Raw genomic sequence first — 23352 nt, 5'->3', positions numbered from 1 at the left:
TGCATGACTTGGCACAACTCGACATGAAATAATTATACTGTAGTATCCTTTTTCTGGATGACTTGCATGGCAATTTTTCTATAAACACAAGTTAATACAGATTACCAAGACCCTTTTCTGAACTCGACTCAGTTATCCTAAAGTTTTGGGGCAACATTAAACCAAAAAGCTCACAATTAAGAGATATGTAATTATGCACTATTTTGTTTTCTTACATATTCCAAACAGGGGACAGTTTTTCTTGATGAAATCTTATTTTCCTTTGAAACCTGCCAATTTAGATTTCCCATTATAAGAGGCCTCTCCAACAAAACAACTAATTATTTCCATCAGCATGCAGCTGTAACGCAACTTTACTAGATGGCATCTACAAGGTATTTTGAACAGGAAAACAATATTAGTATGTGCTAATGGTATAGGAGAAAGAGTCAAAGGAATACCAATACATGGAATCCAGAAATTACTCAGCAATTCTGTGAAATGCAATATGCACTATAATTTTAATGATTCACTTATGTTTATGTATTAATACCTGAACCAAATGCAAGGAAATACCCCATATTTGACATTTTAAAAAGCTTAATGGTCCAAAAACTCTGCAGAAACATTTTTATTCTCAGTTATCCAAATAAGCTGCATATAACTTTATTATTCATTTTAATCAATTTGACAATGAACAGTTTTGTGAAAAATTATTTTTCTCTCTGAACATTTTGTTACTTTGAGCCATCTTTAAGCTACCTTCTTATGGGTAGAACATATTTGTGGGTGCAAGGAAAGTACCAAATTCACGCTCAGGCTGCCTTATTAGTCTGCAAATTCTGGGGGCTTGGGGGGGTGGAGGGGGGGCTTAGTGCTAGACTATCAAAACACAATCCAATTCAGTCACATATTGCGATTGCCATTTTGCTATGCTAAAGACTAGCATATTTAATATGGTGATATATATTTAATTTTCAAAATGACTTAAACATACACCAGTAGTGCATTAAAATAATTTTTAAAATATAGTGTGGTCTCAGTGAGAATTTATTTTTTCTTAAGCTCAAACATTGAAATAAAATGTATTCCTACCAAGGGGGACATATCTAATTCAAAGGGGGATTATAATCCATAAACTGATGACCAACTTTTGAACAATTAGAGTACTACTCCAACTGGTTACTTTAGTATAGTAGACAGAAGCAGAATTGAAAACAATTAGTAATCATTTTCTGATTACCTGTTTTAAAGAACCACATTATATCAAATAAAAGCTTGTAAATTCTGTTTTTTGATTGAACTCTTTCTGGAGTAAGGTACCTTCCAAAAAAAGACTCCCTTTTCTCAGTTAACACATCACTTTTGAAGTTAAAAGGCACTTTAATGAAGTTCATTGTACTTCATTGGCTGTAAAGTGCTTGGAGACATCCGGTTGTCATAAAAGCAATATATAATTCTATGCTTATTATAGTTTTTAATCTGTCTTTTGAACCCAGAGAGTATTGAAATTTCAAGAATAATCCAAAAGTCAAAATGCAATTCGATATTCACCCCTCCAAAAAGACAATATTTCATACTTCCAAAAGTGAAATTTAGTACTCAAAGATTATGGGCCTATAACTTTTTTCCATACCAATTCACTGTTGTTGAATTATCTTTAAGCTGTCGTTGGTACATTAATACCACTATGTAATTGTACAAATTATGACAAAGTCAATATACTTTAATGATATGCACTGTGCTACATATAGACAGCTATAGCACATTCATGTGCTATTTCAGGACTGTGAGCTTATTTACCAACATAACACTCAAAAAAGTGTTGGAGTAAATCACTATATCATGGCGACATAGATGTACCACCGGTGTCTGAATCTCTGCATTTTGAACTCATGAACCTACCAACTCAGTCAGTTGAGTTCAGTCACAATGACACCATGCATACTCAAACTGAATTTTAAGTGGCCATGGGATTCACTTTAGACCCAACACTTGATAACATCTTTGTTGCACAATAAGAATAATACAATGACGTCCTGACCCTGTTATAGAGGTGACACATTTGTGATGTTTGATACTGCAGCTGGACTAAAGAATTTTTTTTTACATGACTTAATAAACCCCACTCTCACACAAATTTACCATTGAACTGGAGCAATCAAGCAAATTCGTTTTACTCAATATATTAGTTGAGAAGTTTGCAACAGGGTTCTCAAGACTTACAGTACATAATTATTATGTTCACTGGTCAATACACACATTGGGAATTCCCTCAGTTCCATGCGCACCAAGACTGATCTTATTGGTAACCTTGTACAGTTTTCTAGCCATCTGTTCACCGTGTAAGTCTGATACGGAGACACAGCATATTAACACCATGCTGCATGATAAGGATGCCCTGATCAAATCATTGATCACTGTATATCATGAAAACTCATGACCTATGTCCATTGCTTTTGGCTGCGTACAGTACCTAGTCTACCTCAGATTGTCTATGTCAATGATGGTCCAACCAAGCAGCATCATCATCTTATGCTGTATAAAACAATGTCTCTTTACTTGTCTGCTCCTTCCCTCTCAAAAGTAGTATCCATGTAATAGTCGACCCCATAAATTTAAATTTTAAAAATTGTTTTAAAAAATTAGACTTTTACACAAGTATGTATGGTGGATCAAGTAGCTCTTACTTGACATATCCATATTTGAAAAGGCAACATTCATAAATCATGCCAATCATAAGTTAAGTGATTCAATTTCACACATGCCATTATTAATTTACTGGCAATCTAGTGATAACATTCTTGTATCATGTGCCATTTCCACTTTCTCAGCAGACAGAAATAACTGGCTCCCAAGCTCATTACTGGAAGAAACAGTTAGAAAGGTCTCTGCTCTGGGGGGATCCAAGATGGTGGCGATCTGATAGGTCTGCCCTGCTGAGATTTGCACCACAACTCAGGTAAAGTGGTGCTTTTACTCTCTCCATCCAAGTTATTTCAGAAAAATCCGATAATTAAACATTGGTGGAATCATTTTTTTTTTTTTTCGTAAGGGAAGATGACTAAAAGTAAAGGCTTGGGTAACTCCCAACACACAGGACATTCCCGAGCAGCATTGGACACGTCTGTGACTGTGACCACAGCTTCAACCTCCTCTGCAACTCTGCTGGAATCACTTAACCAACAGAACTTGGCTGCAGAGTTCATGAAGCTCCGGGAGATGATCGAGGCATCGATCCAGGAGAGTTGCACCAGGCTGGAACTCATCTCGGCCATGCTGTACAAACAGGAGCAGGAGCTGGAAGGGCTCGGAAAGCGAATGGAGGAGATTGAATGGCAGACTGCAGCATCGGAGACCGTGATTGAGTCCTTGACAAGGCGGATCCAGGCCCTCGAGAAGCAGATCTGGGCCTTAAATAGAGCAGGTCGGAGGTCAAAAACAGAAGTCAGAGGAAGAATATCTGGGTTGTCGGGCTGCCGCAGGGAGTGGAAAGTGGGAAGCCAATAAGTTTTTTTGAAGACTGGCTGCTGTGATTTCTTGGTTGGCATGTTGAGGCAGGCTCGGTGAAGGTCGAGAGTTCACTGGGATGTGGTGCTCAGGCCCAGTTCGGACCAGCACTCCCGCCCGGTCCTAATGTGATTTCAATGGTGGATAGAATGCCTAAATGCCCCCCAAAACTTCCTCTGCAATCTAAGCAACTAGTTGATTTATGTATGGAATTGGGACTGGTGGATGTTTGGAGGCATCTGTGCCCTATGGGTAGGGACTTCACATTTTTCTAATCTGCACAAGTGTCAATACTAGGATTGATCATTTCCTAGCCCCCGCATTTTGTTTGGATTTGGTGATGTCCTGCACAATTGGGAATATCACCATTTCTGATTACGCAGCAGCATATTTCATTGTCAAAATTAAGGGCAATGTAGCAGGTTCATGGCACTGGCAAATGGACTCCTTTATTCTCATGGATAGTAAGTTCAAGTATTTTTCTCATGAGTTTAAAGCATTCGGATACGGCTAGTAACCCGTCTATTTTCTGGGAGACTGCTAAGGCTTTTGCTAGGGGGATAATTATCTCTTACCCTGCCAGCCGGAAGCGACAGAAGGGAGAACAGCAGTGCCTGCTCAAAGCATGACTAAAGACAGCTGAGACAGCATATTTTGACAGGCCACTGATGGCCAAGTTGCAGCGGGTCACAGCTCTTCAGTCCATCTTCAATTCCATGCTCACACAGACAGTGAGGAAGGAACTTTCCTTTGTGAAACAAAAGATGTTTGAGCATGGCGATAGGCTGGGCAAATAATTGGCATATCTGGCTAGGAAAAAGAACGGCCCCCTCCAATCTATTAGCTCAATCAAGGAAGAGACTGGAACTCTTGTGATTCTAAAAAGATCAAAGCTGCATTTTGGAAATTTTATTCTGAATTATACCAGTTGGAAGGCTTTGAGGACAGATGGGCTAAGATGGAATCCTTTTTTTAGGAACCTGGATCTTCTAGGAGTCCAAACAGGAGTCTCTCTTTTAACAGTGCAAGAGATACAAGAGGCAGTGAAGCAGCTTCAAATGAAAAGGCGCCCAGCCCTGATGGTCTCCTGAGTGAATTCTACAAAGAATTCATAAATATATTGTCAGGGCGTCATGATTGCCTCCCACCATCCATGAGAGGGGATGATATCTCCCTCATCCGTAAGAAAAGGAAGATCCTGGAGGACTGTGCTTCTTACAGGCCCGTCTTGCTTTTAAAACCTGATTTTAAAATTTTGTCTAAGAGTCTCACATTAAGGCTGGAAACAGTGTTGTCTTCCATTGTCAAAGAAGACCAGATAGGTTTTACAAAGGACCGCAGATCTTCCAACAATGTTAGGAGATTACTTAATGTGGTCCAAGCGTGTCAGCAGTGATCGATTCAGGGGTTGATGCTAGATGGATTCCAAGTTTGCTAAGAGGAGAGTTTGCCCCCTGATATCCATTGATTCCAGTTTTGCTAAGGCTTTTCAATGCTACAGTAATTTGAATGTGGCCTTATATCAATGACTGTCACTCTCACGCACCTCAGGACTCGAGTTCTTTTGTCCATGTTTGGACCAAGGCTGTAATGAGATCAGGAGCTGATTGACCATGGCAGAATCTAAAGGTTATTACCTTTACTCAATTGCAAAGCTGTTATATCTGATACAAGCTTCTCCTTCTCAAAGTGCAGGGTGAATTCTATCATGGTCACCAGCATACCTGAATTTCAAGACAGTCAGGGGCAGAAGTGAGTGTAGTTGCCAAGACTAAAGAAGAAGTGCTGAAATTCTGAAGGTGGACAAATCACCCAGAATGGACGCAGTACACCCCAGGGTTTTATTGTGGAGGTGTTGGTGGTGATCTTTCAGGATTCTCTGGAGTCAGGGAGGGTATCAGAAGATGGGAAAGCCAATTAGCCTGACCTTGGACATTAAGATTTTACAGTCCATTATGAGGACTTGGAAATGCATGGTGAAATAGGGATGAGTCAACACAGCTTTGTCAAGGGAAGAAAGTGAGGTCTGCAGATGCTAGAGTCGAGAATGTGTTGCTGGAAAAGCATAGCAGGTCGGTCAGCATCCGAGGAGCAGGAAATCGACGTTTCAGGCAAGACCCTGATTCCTGATGAAGCGCTCTGGCTCAAAATGTCAATTCTCCTGCTCCTCGGATGCTGCCTGACCTGCTGTGCTTTTCTAGCAATACACTCTCAACTTTGTCAAGGGGAGGTCATGCCTGACAAATCTGTTAGAATTCTTTGAGGAGGTAACAAGCAAGTTAGGCAAAGAAGACCCAGTGGATGTAAATGTAATAATTAGATTTCCAGAAGGCCTTTGACAAGGTGCTGCACTGGAAGCTGCTAAATTAGATGTGAATCCATGGTAGGGGCAAGGTACTGGCATGTGTAGAGGACCACATGACATGAATATGGATTTCATCAGTTTCCTCATTTTCCCTCCCCTCACCGTATTCCAGTTCCAACCTTCCAACTCGGCACCACCTTAATGACCTGCTCTACCTGTCCATCTTCCTTCCGACCTATCACTCCACCCTCCTCTCTGACCTATCACCATTACCCCTACCTCCATCTACCTATCACACTCTCAGCTACCTTCCCCCCAGCCTCATCCCCACTCTCATTTATCTCTCTACCCCCTCAGCTCACAAGTCTCATTCCTGATGAAGGGCTCTTGCCCAGAACATCAATTCATGTGCTCTTTGGATGCTGCCTGACCTGCTGTGCTTTTCCAGCACCACACTCTTGACTCTGATCTCCAGCATCTACAGTCCTCACTTTCTCCTACATATAGACAATTGACTGACAGAAGGCAAAAAGCAGGGATGAAGGGTCTTTTTTTGAGAATAGCAGCCTTTATCTAGTGGAATTTTGCCGGAGTCAATGTTGAGACCATAACTATTCATGTTATACATTAACGTTCTACACAAAGTAACTGAGGGCAATGCTGCCAAGTTTGCAGATGATACAAAGATAAGGGGAGAGACAGGCAGTTTTGAGGAGGTGGGGATGGTGAGGAAAGGATTGGAGATGCTCAGACAATGGGCAAGGAATTGGCAAATGGAACACAATGTGGGAAAGTATGAGGTTATGCACTTTGGTAGGAAGACTCAAGGCAAAGACTATTTTTTTAAATGGGGAAAGGCATTCTGAAGAACAAAGGGATATGAGAGCCCTAGTTCATTATTCTCTTAAGGTTAATTAACATGCAGGTTCATTTGGCAGTTAGGAAGGCAAATACAATATCAGCATTCACTTCTAGAACGCAAGAGCAGGGATATACTGCTGAGGTTGTATCAGGCTCTGGTCAAATTACTTTTGGAATATCGTGAGCAATTTTAGGTTCTGTTCCTAAGGAAGGATATGCTGATTTTGCAGTTTGTCCAGAAAAAGTTCATAAGAATGATAACGGAGTAGTTGAGGACTCTGGGTCTGTACTCAATGAAGCTTGAAGGATGAGGGGGGAATCTGATTGAATCTTGACAGAATACTGAGAGGCCTAGATAGAGTGGATGTGGAAAAGCTGTTTCCATTAGGAGAAGAGACTAGAATCCAAGAGCAGTCTCAGATTAAAAGGTATGGTCCTTTACAACTGAGATGAGGAGGAATGTCTCCATCCAGAGGGTGATGAATCTGTGGAATTCATTACCACAGAATATTATGGAGGACAAGTCATTCAATGTATTAAGGACAGAGATAAATAGGTTCTTGATTCGTAAGGGGATCAAAAGTTATCGGGTGAAGGCAGGATAATGGGTTTGAGAAACGTATCAGCCTTGATCAAATGGCAAAGAAGACTCGATGGACCGATTGGCCTAATTTGGTCCTATATCTTTTGGTCTTTTTGAAAGTCATACTGTTCAGCAAGCAGTTACAATTTATTCATCGTCTTTAGATGGTACGGCATGGTGGCTCAATGGTTAGCACTGCTGCCTCACAGTGCTTGGGACCCAAATTTCCATCCTCAGGTGATTGTGAAAACTCCACACAGACATTCTCCCTATATTTACACGAATCTTCTCCCACAGTCCAAAGATGTGCAGATTAGGTGAGTTAGCTATGGGAAACACAGGGTTACTGGAGTGTTCAGAGGGTTAGTGTGAGGGCCAAAAGGGATGCCTCCACACGACAGGCATTTTATGATTCAGTCAGTAAATTATTGATAAACAATCTGGAATGGATCTCTAAATGCACAAGTTTGGTATGTGGATGATTATCTGGCTTGGCTAGGCACAGATTCACAATTTGAGCTGTTCCTCAAGGAACATCTTTGTGAAGAAAGTGGCCACATTTTCCCTGACCCATTCATAAACAGATAAGCAGGAAATGTTGAAACCTGGGACTTCACCATTCAGGTCAGTTACCAGATTTTGGCTGAAGTTTTAAGTCAATCAGGATGTGTGCAACCAAAAAAGTGGGGTTTTTGTCTGTTTGCAGAGAGTGGAGAATATATCAGTAGGAACCATAAGATATCAGATGAACATGTGCAGATGTTTTGAGGCTGTGTGTCAATGGAAATGCTTTACTGAGCTATTTTCAATTACTCGTTCTGGTTTCATTCAGCAAGTGAGGAATCAAATGACATTTTGTTTAATTGCAGTTGATTGTAGAGCATTTTCTGTCGGGAAGGAGTGACTGGCTAGGCCAAAAGTAAAGTTGATAGTTATATGGTTGTTTTATGGCTCAGACTAATGTAAACTGAGTCTAACACATGAGCATGCTTTGAGGTAAAATATTCCTATTCAAAGACATAGCTAGGCTTTAAAATATTAATTTAAAGTATGAAATAGACCTTTGTGTATATGTATTGTCATTTTGTGCATTAACCTGTTTTAGGTATCAATGATTATTGTGAAGTCACAAATTGTTTTTGTAATTAAAGGATATTGGTAGCTTTGAAGAACTTACACATGCATCAATTTGGACATTTGGGATGACAGTTAATGTCTTGGAGGTGACACTACACACTCTAAGCATTAACCATTTACTGCTACTACCTGATCTTGGTAAAGATCAATGGAGTTGGTCAGCTAAGAGGAACAAATTGTTACAAAAACAAATCTTCAAAATTATTGACATGGGACAGAATTAGACAGTGGGAAGCAACACCATTAATATTGCCATTACTTCTAAAGTAAGAAATTAGGAATTAGGCATAGAGTAGCTAACCAATCTAAAATTGTCTATGAACTGTTCATGCACTAATAAAGCCAATGAGAGTTCAACTTGCCTCTAATTATTCAAGAGGTAGTGGCCAGCAAGGATTATTAAATGCCTAGGTTTTTAGTGATGAAAAATGGAAGACTAAAGACAGAAGAACTTCAGTCATCAGAACAGAACAGGAATCCAATGCCCAAAAGATATTGTGAACTGGTGGCCCAATGCAGGTAACCGCTGTTTTTATTAAGTATCATTCCTTTTGGACTTGTTATGAGAAACTTTTTTAATTCTGTAAAACTTGTGAAAACATATTTAAATCTGGAATGGGTCTTGTGACTAAAGAGGACTATTAAACTTTAGCAACAAGCACAGAAAATGTTGGTAAAGCTCAGTAGGTCTGGCAATATATGTGGAGATATATATGTATTGTCTCGAAGCCAAAATAACTCTTCTTTGGAACAGAAAGCGGTTGGAAATGTGTTTTACACTTTTGACAAAGACAGAGGATGAGCGAAGGGAACAGATGGTATGGAGGCCCACTACAGAAGAAACAGGTTGCTAACTGGGATAAGGGAGAAATAGAGATGTAAAATGGGTATAAATTTAAGATATGAAGGGAGAAAATTGGTCCTCTCTGTTGACAGCAAACGTAAATAAATGAAACAAGCAATCAAGCTCTGAAGGAGAAGGCAGGCCCTGTAGTTGTAGAGTTCAATATAGAGTCCTAGAGGCTGCAAAGTGCCTAAGCAGAAAATGAAATATTGTTCCTCAAGGCGGTATTGTCCTTCACTGGAACATTGCAGCAGGTCACAACAAAATATTCGCATGACAGCAAGGTGATTTATTGAAATGGCAAGCAACTGGAAGGATGGAGTAATTCTCACAGAATGGAGGTGTTCCACAAAGCAGTTAGCCAGTCTGTGTTTGGTCTTGCCAAAGCAAGGGAGATCAAATAGTGAGCAATAAATACAGTTGGCTACAGTGAAAGTAAGTAAAATGCTGCTTCACCAAGAAGGTGTGTCTGGTGTCTTGAATGGCGAGGAGGAGGTGGTTAATGGTCACGTGGTGCATCCTCTGCAATTACATGCATAGTGGAGTGAGAAAATTTCGGAGTGATAAGGAGTGAATTATGATGTCACAAGGGGAACCCCATGTCTTCACTTGCCCTCCCCTATACTGTCAGCACTCTGCAGTGACTATTCCCTCCATGACACACTGATCCATTCCTCCATCACTACTAGCACTTTCTCACTGCCCATGACACCTTCACATGTAATCACAAGAAGTGTAACACTTACATATTCACCTCCTCCCTCCTTACTGTCCATGGTCCCAAACACACCTTCCGTATGAAGCAATGTTTTACTTGTACTTCTTTCAAACTAGTCTACTGTATGCACAATGTGATCTCCTTTACATTGGAGAGACCAAATGCAGGTTGACTTACAGGTTTGTGGAACACCTCCACTCAGTCCATAGAAATGACTCTGACTTTCCATTTGCTTGCCATTTCAATAAAGCACCTTGCTCAAATGCTAATATTCTTATTCTGGGCCTACTGTCATACTTCTTTCTCACTACTTCATTCAGTTACTCATTTACTAACAATGCCACCCGACTTTCTTTCACTTTTTGTTTTTCCTTCCTAAATAATGAATATCCCTGGATGTTCAGTTCCCATACTTGGTAACCCTGCAGCCATGTCTCTGTAATCACAATTACATCATAATTTGTATCTATCTCCGGGTTTCAATTGTTTAGGAAGACAAAGATGACAACATGGTAGTGCTTGATCAAGGTCTTCATTTTGCAAAGCAGACTTCCATTGTTATTGGAAAAATATTCCAATCTCAAATTTCACCTTGTGAATTCAAATTAAACACGTCTGGGACAAAAACGCTGTCATCAAAAGTAACAATTACATTGTGAGATAATCAAAAATCCCATGATTCTTCCATTTTTTCAGGGATAGTCCTTTCCTAGTTTTGCCTGTAGTTCCAGTTCAATATTAACATGGTTGACGACTAACTCAACACATGTCCCAACAAGTTACTCAGTTGTATCAAACCACAACAAAATAAAGGATAAGACAAAAATCAGAGGAACTCCCAATTAAGTATTGCACGTGGACACAAATAATGGCATATCTAGCCAAATCAACATTTCTTGTTAACATCTGGGGATTGAAATCAAAATTGCAAGAGTTGCTCCATTGACATATGTGGGAACAACCTGACGTAGGTATCATTCTGAGTATGTCTAACAGCCACTGTTCAAGATTCCTCCAACCCACCATTCCACACATTTGACAAATCCACTAGAATTCTTCAAAGATATAACTAGTAGAATTGATTGGGGGAGCTGGTGGATGTAGTTTATTTGGACAGAAGGCTTTTGACAAATTCTTACGTAGGAAATTAAGTGTGAAAAATTGAAGCTTGCGGGATTGGGGCTAGTGCATTGAGATGGATAGCAAATTGGCTCGCACATAGGAACAAAGAGTAGGAATAAATGGATATGGTTTGGAATGGCTGGCAGTGACTAGTGGTATACTGCAGGGATTGGTACTAGGACCCCCCAACTATTCACAACATATGTCAATGATTTCAAGGAGGGAACTAAATGTTATATCTCATAATTTGTAGACGACACAAAGCTGATGGAAGGCTGAGCTGTGACGAAGATGCAGACATGTATTGTTATTTGAATAGGTTGAGTGGGCAAATGCATGGCAGATGCAGTATAATGTGAGGTTATAGGTAGAAAAAATATGAATGGCTGTAAATTAAGAGAGGGTAATGACCAATAAGAACAGGATGTCCTCATGTACCAGTTGCTGAAAAAATAGGCAGTGAAGCGGCAAACTGTATGTTGGCCTTGATGTCTTGCTGCAATTGTATAGGGCATTGGTGAGGCCACACCTGGAATACTGCGTACCGTTTTGGTCTCATTATCTGAGTGAATATGTTCTTGCGATAGAAGTAGTGCAGCGAAGGTTTAGCATATTGATTCCTGGGGATGGCAGATCTGACATATGAGGTGAGACTGAGTCAATTAGGATTGTATTCAATGGAGTTTAGAAGAATGGGGGTGGGGGGTGGATCTTCTAGACACCTATATAATTCTAACAGGATGAGACAGAAGGAAAGTGTTTCCAATGGTGGTGGTGGTGGGGTGCAGAGGTAGTCCACAAACAGTGGTCATATTTCAAGGATAATATGTAAACCTTTTAGGACTGAAGGGAGAAATTTCTTCACCCAGAGAGTGCTCAGTCTGTGAATACACTACCACACAAAGTGGTTGAGGCCAAAGGATTGTGCTTTCAAGGAGGAGGCTCAAGGGATCAGGGATATGGAAGAAGGGCAGGATGAGGTTAATGAGTTGGATGATCAGCCACGATCAAACAGAATGGTGGAGCAGCTTGAGGCCTTATCCTATGTTTTTATGGTAAGAAAGCCCCACCAGAAGTAGCAGCACACTGGTATACATTTGGATAGGAGCAACCATAGGAGACTTCAACATTAACTTTGGACCCTGGAAGTCTCATGGCACCAGGGCAAATATGGGCACAGAAATCTATGCTACTAATTCAGATGACCTCCACATTAACATCATTTGGAGAAAGCATGAGGGGAGTTAGGCCACAGAATGTACTGTCGACCAAAGACTTTCAGCATCTGCCCCCAGTGTACCACCGCCAATCAAGCTGTCCAGATACTAGAGGGGATAGCTGCCAGACTGTGAATGCAGCAATTAGTTAGAAATAGCACACTTGACCGAATACCCAATCTTCCATTCACAAGTATATCTGTGAATTTGTACTCATCCACATTCATAAGTATTCACTTTCTCCACAATGTAGCGCAGTGATCAATATTTACACACAAAAAAAATGCAGCAATTTGCAAAACCTTCTCTAACATCCTTTCCAAACCTTTGACCTCCAGCACCTATGCAAACAAGGTAGAAGGTCAGATGTTGCATGGGAATACCTAGTTCCTCAAATCACACAGTATTCTTTTTTTAAAAAAATATTTGTTCAAAGGATATGGTCATTACTGGCGAGACTAGCATTGCCCAAAAGGCAATGAAGAGTCAACTAAATTGCAGGAGTCTGAAGCCACATGTAGGCCAGATCAGATAAGGATGGGAGGTTTCCCTCCCTAAAAAGGACATTAGTGAACCATTTTTTTAATGACAATTGACATAATGGTTGCCATTAGACTACATTAGTCCAGTTTTCTTTTTACAGAATTCAAATTTCACCATCTGGTACATTGGAATTCAAACCCATGTCCCAGAACATTAGCCCATTATGCCACCACATTTCCTGGAAATATTAACAGGCATTCCCAAGTAAACTGGGAATATCATTAATGCTCAGTTTGTGAAATAGTATTGACGTGGTAATGATCATAAGTGCACTTCCACTTTCTAGTCCATTTCAGAGTTGATTATCTGGAAATTACTCACAGCAGAACAGACATAAATTAATATTGGTACATGTTTTAACCTTACCTGGAATTCATAACAGTAATAATTTCTAAAACTCTGTGCAATAATCAGAGCTTTAACACAACACATTTATTAATTAAAAGTGCCCGACAGAGCTATATATTTTAAAAATATACACAAATATCTCAGTTTGATTTAAACTTTGACATCAAACACACAACCACATTGGATTTGAGAAAGTGCATTACTGTTCTTAAGAAAACTGTAAAAAATTGTTTATCATAAAGCAACATTAATTTATCTCAATAGTTTTTAGAAAATTGACAACTTCAATTTTCAAAGAGGAAAATAGTGCCTTGGCAGTTTCCAACACAGGTTATTGCTGCCTCTAGGCTTGGGCAAATCAACCAAACGTATCTGACTGCCTTGGTCACTCCACTCTCTTTAAATTGTGTATTCAACTTCAAATTGTTGATCCCATTTTCCTTTAAAAGATGCAATGGCCCTTCCTCAATATTTCCTACTGCAAAGCTCCATGCTCCAACAATCATCCCTATAAAAGGAAATTCACTTCACCTCTCAGTAACAAAGTAATGATACTTCATTACTGACTCCCAGTCGTTAGACATAGACACAGATTTGAACAAATATTAGCCATTCGCTGTCAAATCTGTTTGAGCCATATAAAGCTCCATCAGGTTTTGCACTCATCTGCAGAAACTAGTTACATTCCAGAATTATCCTGGAAATGTGAATTATCCCACCCTAGTTATCCTGAGAAGCTGGTGGTGAGCTGCTTTCTTGCACCACTACAGTACATTTGGTCTAGAGAGACCTACAACGCTGTTAGGTAAGACCTACAATTTTAACCCAGAAATGCTGAAAGAACAGTGATATATTTCCACGTGCGGATGGTGTTATCAAGCAATAATCAGCACCCTAGTGTTTTGTTGCATGAATTGTTGTTGACTGGATGAAATTTGGCTTTCTTGTGTTTCTCTTGAAAACAAAACTTTGACAACACATCTCTCTTTTCTGCAATATTCAAACCCAAACGTGATCTAAATCCAGTGGTTATTTATTACTCACACCATTCTGTTACAGTTTTCTTTCCATTGTCCTGTACTATATATAAACTGAGTATTCTTTCAGTATCATATGAAGTATCACATTAAACATTTTTGTGACTAATCTTTGTCATTTGTAGTTACTTAATTTAAAAGGAAATCCTGCAACAAAACAGAAGCACCTATGCTCTTTTACTTGAGTTGCATAATTCATATTGCAAATTAATTTCAAACCTTGCATAAAAGCTAGTTCAAATTCAAGTAATTGTAATTAATGAATGATTGGCTAGGAATATTAACTTTTAAAATGAATATACAGAAAGTTACTCTGATCAAAAGTGTGCCAAACTATTTAATTACTTCAATCAAGGCTGTATTACAGCCTAAATGTTATTTTGCAATTTGCAATTCCAAAGGTAATGCAGTCCATACCAGGGTAACACAGTCCATAATAGTGTTACAACAAGTACAATCCAATCTAAAAATTCCCCTGAAAGCAGCACACCACCCAGAGGTTTGAATACTTGCTCTACTGAATCCAGTTTTAGATAGTTGTTTATAGTTAGTATGTATAAGAACTGTATAAAACAACCTCAATACACAACAGCACAATAAAAAAGCCGTCCATAATCAATGCACTGTGTACCTGCCTTCACTGTGAACAAAGTACGCTATTTAAGCACCGACTGTGGATGACAGTTCTGTGTTGCAGTTAATTAAACGATAGTAAAGTGAATAAAAAAGGAACTGCAACAAGTAACTTTAGGTTATATTTGATTTGAAGCTGGCACAACTCACTGTACTTGTGATACTCCCTGACGTATTAAGTTGCTTGGCAAACCTTTGAGAAATAGCATCAGGTACAGAGACTGTTGTCACTCTTTGGGTATAGTGGGGAGTGAAAGCAGTCTAAGTGACAGGAGCTGACAGCTGATTGTTGTCTTACCTGTTCCTCAGCCGCATACACACTGTACCTGCGGCTCAGGTCGCTGCTCCTCCACCGACTTTCAGCTTTGTGAAACATCAGGCCCCCAGCCAGCACCGCCCCAGCTCCGGCAGCTGCAAGCCCTACCAAGACCCTGGGGCTCAGCCTCTTCGGGATCACGGCACTCCTGATGCTGGGAGAAATTGCCGCAGTTTCCTTGATGATGAGCGAGAGGTACTTCCAGGCCGCCATCTTGCCGGAATAGTGGAGAAGTCTCGCGAGAGCAGCTGTCATCTCGCGCCGTCTGTCAATTCAAGTGCAACATCTGGAGTGTCACCAAATAGTATGAGCTAGAGAGGGCTGATTTCACACTATTATTTTAAAAGATAAATTAATTATTCTTATTTGCAACCACTTACGATTAGCCTGCATATACAATTCATGAATAAATGGTCTGACTTTTGCAAGGTAGAGTTAGAGAATATTCAGCACAGCAAAGGCCAGTCAGCTCACAGATTTCTCCAAACTTCCTTCAATCCTTCCTCATCTAGGTCTATCTGCACAACCCTTTTCCTTTTCACTTTTTAGAATTCTGGCTTTCCTTTATCTGTACCCATAACTTTTATCTTAAATAAGTTCTATGATAGCAAGTTCCCCATTCTCACTGCACTGACTAAAAACGTTTTTCTTGAATTTCATTATAACTGAGTAAAGTCTACCTTATCCTGATGTCTTCTAGTTCAGAAATTTTACTTTATTTATCATCTTTTTACAACTCAATTTTTATATTTAGGGAATGACTCTCCGTGAATGACCATCACAAATTCACACACTCAGGCACTTAACATTGTGGTGTTAATCATATTATTACAACTCTGCAAATTCCTCAATCACATTATAAGGGTAGCTACGGATGAGCTTTCTTGTGTAATGTTTAACATTTATACTTGTAATAAAAATTTTCTGATTTTGAGTTTTTGTTCATACATCTTTAAAGTAAAAACAAATATATAATTGCGTTTGCGTGCCTTCCCTTGCTATGCCTCAGTGAGTTGCTTGCTCACCTGATGAATGAATCATCTTGCCAGCAGTTACATGTCTGTACCTCTTCGGAAATGTGCATTCTTTTGATCATTTTGATGATTTGCAGTGTATGAATATCTCTTTGCCCTTTTGTCCTTCTATTTTTGTGTTTCTGTTTGTGACTTATCTTTGGCTCAGTGTTCAGAGAATTTGGTCTCCATATTACTGTGATGTGCCCATTTTCCCTGAACGTTTGTTTCAGTTAACTCTGCTCTATTTTTGTCTTCTAATTGCACTACCATCTTAGATTGATTAGGCCAATGCAACACTGACCTAAACAAGCTACAAAATCCCTGACATCCTTCCAGGAATTCAGAAGTAGCATCTTGTCTGTTCTTTGCATGGAGTGGTGGGGGCAAGGAGTAAGGAAGAGGAAGGATTGTTAGAGTGGGATACAGGAGGGTTCATTGGAGAAAGGGAGTAAACAGTAACTGAAATACACTGCCTAACTCACAGCAATCTCCATTCATCCTCACCTTCTGTTCACAAACCTATTTCCCAGTCCAGCAAGCACCTGATATCTCAAATTGAAAAATCTCAATTTATATTGTAATTTGACCTGCTCACTGACTTCTTTCATGTACAGGTAGCAGCGAAAGGATTAGGCCCAAAGGACTTCACTTCCTAAACCAACCAACTTCTCTCCTTCAAGATGCTTACTAAAACCAACATTTTCCAAAAAGCTTCTGTTCACTTGTCCTACTGTCTCCTTTGTTTATTCCAAGTCAATTTTTGGTCTGATGTATTTTTGGAAGCCTTGAAACCTTTCATTGGATATTTTTTATTCTCTTGTGCTACATGGATATCACTGCTGGACAGCATCTGTTGCCCATCCCTAGTTGCCCTTGAGAAGGTGGTGGTGAGCTGCCTTCTTTAACCGCTGCAGTCCATTTGTTTTAGGTAGACCCATAATGCTGTTAGGGTTAAGGAATTCCAGAATTTTGACCTGGCAACTGTAAAGGAACAGTGTTATATTTCCAAGTAAGAATTATAAGTGGCTTGGAGGGGAACCTACAGGTGGTGATGTTCCCATATGAAGTAATATAAATGCAAGTTGTTCATGGGTAACCATTGTTGTATTTAGCTATATTGAACAAAAAGTAAAGCAATTGAAAACTTTTCAATTTAACAAGGCTCATTTTCAATGCAAGGTTAGGTTAAAGGTAAAATAATTAGACAACATTTCTGGATGCTTATACTGGAATATTGAGATACCTCCACTGCCATTTTCCCTATCTAACCTGTAAACTTTATACCCTGGAATATTTAGTTCCCAATTCTGTTTACCCTGCAGCCATGTCTCAGTAATGGCTAAAATATCATAATCTCAAATTTGAATTTGTGCCTGCAGGTCATTTAATCTATTCCTTATACTCTGTGTATTTGTATATAGAATTGTTATTTGGGCCATAAACTGTAACCTGTATATCAGCACTAATGCTGAATTCACCTTAAGTTTATTTCTCTCTTCCGGTTTAATCAATATATTTCTTATAGTTTTGTCATTGCCTGACATACCTGAAGTAGGATTACTGACTGGTTCTTTACTCTCTGTCCTGTTACTTGATTTTGAAACTGCATTGACTTCCCCAAGCCCTGGTCTTATATCGCTTAGTAAAGCAATTAATTTTCTCACCTAAATTTGTGACAACATTTGTGAAATGAGGTTCTCCTTCAGTCACACACTGAACCAACAGCAAAGATATTTTGGTCTGTCTGTCAGGGAACTTGAAGCAATGATATTTCCTGTAGGACAGTTAACAATCAAATTTAAATATTATCAATGAAAAATATGAATTTCATAAAAAGATATAGACAAAAGAGATTATTTAGCCATCTTGTTGTATCAATACATAGAATGCCAATTTAACCTAATGTTAGTTTAAACATTTCATTCTTTTCCTGTTTAAAATGTTTTCTGCTACAATATCTGTATCTTGTATTCATTGATTTCAGAACTGAATGGTCCAAAGTATTCTAAGAGATCAATTTATTGGTATGCTTCCAGTGTCAGAAAATTTATAGTACTATTTTATTGAACAATATTGAGTTATAGATCTTGTAGAGACATATCAGAAGTTTTAATTTTATTATTTTAGTTCTACAATAACTTTGTTAAGTAGAATTTAAACTAAGACTACTTTCAAATCACCTTTTAATTTTAAACTTGATTTTAAGCTAGATTTTTATTCCTATTAGAAATTAATTTTTAATTAAATGTGTTTATTTAAAAACACATCACATTAAAGTCAAACTCAACATTGTTTCAAAGTTTAACCTTTTACAGAGATTCTGAAATACATTTTATTATTCATCTGAGTTTTGGAAACTATTCCTTTATAATAGATATTTTATGACATGTAATCTTAAAATGAATGCTTCAGAAGAACTTTTAAATTAATACTTTGAGTAAAGAGCACATTTGAAATTATGCTTTGAACTACAGCACTTTAAAAAGGCTAAATCTGCATCTGCCCTTTTTAGATGGTTTCATGGCTGTCTTTCTAATGTTATTGTAATGGCACCTCCCCTTATTAAAATTGGCACGCAACTTCATATCAAATGTTTGTTTTATGTCAAAGTATATTTTAATTTGAGTCTCTACATCTGTTGTCGATACAGTGTATATTTACATGTTTTGATTTATCCTTTAAAGCCAGAACAAACTTTAGAACATTATATGATGAAAAAATTAGAGCTTGAATAAAGATTTTTACAGCTACTGTAACATTAGAATATTCTGTCACACTGAACTGAATTTTAACGTGCAGGATTATGTAGGTTCAGAAGAAGATGGGGGAATTCAATCTGTATAATTGACAGCATATTGAGCAGTTGGCTCCAGCACATTTTCTTTCACACTTAACTGCAGCATGTTAGGCTGTGAATGAGCAAACCCCTTGGGAGAGGTGGGTTGTCAACTCCAATAAAGTAACTGCTCAAACATAGGGATACTAACATGATTTTTCCAACTTAACTGGAACTCATCACTGAGAACAAGGTGAGAATACTACAACTTAGGGAGTTGAAGACATGACAGGAAAATATGCAAACAAGTGCTGAAATCTTACAGCTATTGTCTTGTCCAATTGTGAGACAGGCTTTGTCTCACTATTTGAACTGAGAGGTAACTGTGAAGTTTGTACTTCTGCCCTGGATGTTGAAACTTTGATATATCAGATCAAGAGGGGTACCTTCATTGTACAATACTTTGGATCTCGAATAGGAATGGAGATGACAAGCACAAGGAGAACACTAATAGGAACAGTACATTCCTTACAAGCCTACAGCTGTACAGGATTGAGAGAATCAGCAGAGAGATGCAAATCTCAGGGGGCTGTACTCAGAACTCAGAATGGAAAGGCACAAAACAAGATTTCTCAAGCTGACAGGACATAAACATCTCAGGACTTAATATGTTAATGGTCATCAGCAATTTTTAAGAACCAGATCTATGCTCACACTGCCCTCATGATATCAGTCCATCATTTTTCTTACATCCTCCCCCCACCTCCCACTCCCCCCCCCACACAACGCCCCCTGCCATGACCTTGTCTAGTTTGTGTCTTCATTGTTTTTCTCCCTCAGCTAAAAATACACATTCACACATTTTGACACCCTAATTTACGTACATGTTGTCCCTCTATTTCTCTTTCACCCCAATTAGCAACCCCTTTGTTATTTGCATTGGGTGTCTGCACCAGGAGTTCCTCTTGCTCCTCCTCTGCCTCTGTCCAAAGTATACAAGCCACCATTTTACAAACCCTTTCAGTTCTGAAGAAAAGTCATATCAGATTCAAACCTTTAAATCTATACTCTCTCTGTATAGATTCTGCCAGACCTGCTGAGTTCTCCAGTATTTTCTGTGTTTTTTTGGGCTCTCCTATCAAGCAGACTCTGTCCACCCCAGCTGCAGAACCTGGACAATGCAGAGACATAATGGAAGATAAGAAAGAAATAAAAGCTTTGGAGGGATGACAGAACAATGTAAGGTACCAAGTTTGGATAGATTTTATTGGTTGTTGCATCAGTTTGAATCTTTGTGTAGTTCCAAATGAAACTGTGCCAAACTGGTGCATCATTTCATGTCCTCACATGATTTAGCATTTATCAATGTCTGTAATCTACTGCAGCATGTGGAAACAAGATTAATAAGGTCTTAAACAGCAATTGGTCTACTGACATGGTTGCCCCTTCATGGTCACACATTTCTATTCTTTCCTGAGTCTCTGTGTGCAGAAGTGTTGGTGAGAATGAAGTGGTCAGTGGTGTGTGGGGCTGACAGTTTACAGCACATATGGTGTCAATATATTTGGAGGGTCAGGGATTAGGGAGCTCATAGGTGTGTGTCCTGTACAGTGCATTGGTCTGCATCTAATATTGCCCTTTAAAGGCCCTCACATCAGTGGGTCTTGAACAGCTCTCTCTCCAGCATGAAACACTTACCGCTCCCAGTTCAGGTATGGTCACAGCTAGTTTCCTTCACATTGCATAATTTTGATTTCCAGCACAATGGAAGGCAACAATGTGCTTCCATCAGGCTTCCAGCCTCCATCTCTATGTCTCACTGAAGCACCAAACATCCAGATTCTGTTCCTGTGAACTCCATAGGGTTTGCACATTCCCAGATCCCCACCCAACCCATCTACATGAGCTTGCATATGAAGTGATAATGCCAGATGTCATCATCATATACCTCCCCGAAACCCAGGAACCAGGGTGCTAACCAGGAATAATCACCACCACCACTACCACCACTCCTCCCCACTCCCCCAACCTTCTGCATTACCCTTTTCCTGTCCATGCTTTACTGTTTCATCCCTTGATTAGTATAATTGTTCCTCCTTCACAATTGTCACCCCCTCCACTCCGCAGCCTACAGTCTCCTCATGAATATATTTCTGAATTGCCTTCCTGTGACAATGGACACCTCAACTAGCCCCCCACCCTTGGTTCCTCCACTCCCCTTTCCAGCAGATTATCTAAACAAATCTGACCTCCTTGTGGGACCTAACCAGACAGCCCTAGACAAGAGATGCCCAACCCCTGGCAGATAACTGTGTATAAACACACAATCCCACCAATCCAGACTGACTGACTGCCTGCTATGGAGCTACCGGACTGACCATGACCCCCTCCCTAGATGGCAGAGGCATGGACTCCTATTGAGAACAGTCTAACCAATCACCTGACATTGCCAATTCCTTGGAGTGGTATTGGAGGTTGCCCTTGACTTACTGAGGTGGGACTGCCTGATTGGCGGGTGCTTCCATGAAGTTCAGTGAAGATTATTCTCCTAAGACTTTTAGTCATGGCTGCCTGCTTGCTGTACATGTAAGGTCTACAGGAAGTGTGAGTCCAAAAAGTAGAATCATCACTGACAGTTGTATTACTAAAAAAAACTTAACACCAAGCACGTGCCAGGCAATAACCATCTCCAAAAACAGATATTCAGTCACATTTTCATCCCTTAACACTTTAATATCAACATTCCAAGATTTGACACTGACCAGAAACCTAATTGGACTAGCCATATAATACTGTGTCTAAAACAAAATGCAAGAAACTAGGAATTATTTGGTGAGGAACTCACCTCACATTTCCCAAGAGGTAGTCCACTATGTACAAGACATAAGTCAAGAGTTTGATTGAATCCTCCTCTCTTGTCTGGATGAGAGATTTTCAACAGCACGCGAAATATCCAATACCATCTAAGACAAAATAGTGACTTAATTGGCATTTACCAACTTTAATATTCACTCCCTCCTCCACTGACACACTGTGGCTCCTATGCACACCATCTGAAAGATACACAGCAAAAATTTAACAAGCTTTTTTTTAAAAACACCTTCCAAATACCCACCCTCTACCAGTTAAGAGGATAAGAGCAGCAGATGCAAGTGATCACTATGATATGCAAGTTACCTAAGTGAGACACATCCTGACTTGGAAATATATCATCATTTGCTGTTGCTGGTTAAACAGCATAGAAACTCTTTCCTAACTACGTATCAGTGTATCTACACCACATCGAGTGCAATGGTTAAGAAGTCAGTTCACCATCACCTTCTCAAGGGTAATGCGAGTTCGGCAACAAATGCTGGCTCTGCTAAAGGTTTGGTCTCATGAAATTATTAAAATATGGAGGCAGCGATTAGGATTGGAAATTGTTTAATAAGAATAATAATGGAAGTCTACAAAATGCCAAATTAAAAGGCAAGTTACTGTTTTTAAGCTTACATTTGAGCTTCAATGGAACAATGTAGGAAGGCCAAGGGCTTTCTTCTAAAATACCAATGTGCTGTCAGATTCCATCACACTCCCAGCATGACAAGAACTTAACATGTAGCCCATTGTCCTCATGACCAGTGACATAATTTATTTTGTTTAAATTGTTGTGTTTATTGTATATAACATTTAATTTTAAAATTTAATTTGAATCTTATGAGATTCAGTCAGTGTGCTAATATCTGTTGTAACTCAACCGCTCTGACAGAAGTTTTAACACCTTGTAATGGAACTTTCAGTCACAGGTGGCAATGGTGAGGAAGGACAAAGAGCAGGATATCTGGAGCAGTTTAATGGAATCCCTCTGGAAGATGGAGGTCTGGTGGGGAGAAAGATCAGGCAGACAAATAATTTCCTCAACCAAACCGTGTGGGCGGCACGGTGGCACAGTGGTTAGCACTGCTGCCTCACAGCGCCTGAGACCCGGGTTCAATTCCCGCCTCAGACGACTGACTGTGTGGAGTTTGCACATTCTCCCCGTGTCTGCGTGGGTTTCCTCCGGGTGCTCCGGTTTCCTCCCACAGTCCAAAGATGTGCAGGCCAGGTGAATTGGCCATGCTAAATTGCCCACAGTGTTAGGTAAGGGGTAAATGTAGATGTAGGGGTATGGGTGGGTTACGCTTCGGCGGGGCGGTGTGGACTTGTTGGGCCGAAGGGCCTGTTTCCACACTGTAAGTAATCTAATCTAAAAAAAAATATAAACAACAGGCTTCATTCCACATAAACATACAACATCCTTGGTTAACCTTCATGTTTGTAATTACCTTATGTCAGTGGAACAAAGAAACTTTGGACCAACTATGTATTCAAATCTTATGTTAAAATCTTAATGCAGAACCAGCATCATAAAGATGAGAACTAGTTACC

The 23352-nt window shown here is 39.6% G+C and overlaps 1 protein-coding gene across 2 annotated transcripts in view; it reads right to left on the bottom strand.

Annotated features, from left to right (window-relative positions):
* micu2 (mitochondrial calcium uptake 2) overlaps positions 1-15377 on the bottom strand; it is a 463232-nt gene extending 447855 nt beyond the window's left edge. For both annotated transcript variants that reach the window (XM_072577388.1, XM_072577389.1), the window contains exon 1: positions 15136-15377. In XM_072577388.1, coding sequence (XP_072433489.1) covers positions 15136-15366 — 231 coding nt within the window. In that variant the 5' untranslated portion in view covers positions 15367-15377. The remainder of the gene's footprint in view (positions 1-15135) is intronic.
* Positions 15378-23352: the final 7975 nt, after the last annotated feature.

This window comes from Chiloscyllium punctatum, chromosome 9, assembly GCF_047496795.1.
Source record: "Chiloscyllium punctatum isolate Juve2018m chromosome 9, sChiPun1.3, whole genome shotgun sequence".
Lineage (NCBI taxonomy): Eukaryota > Metazoa > Chordata > Chondrichthyes > Orectolobiformes > Hemiscylliidae > Chiloscyllium > Chiloscyllium punctatum.
Note: the sequence above shows the minus strand (reverse complement) of the source record. Positions and strands in the feature narration are given on the sequence as shown.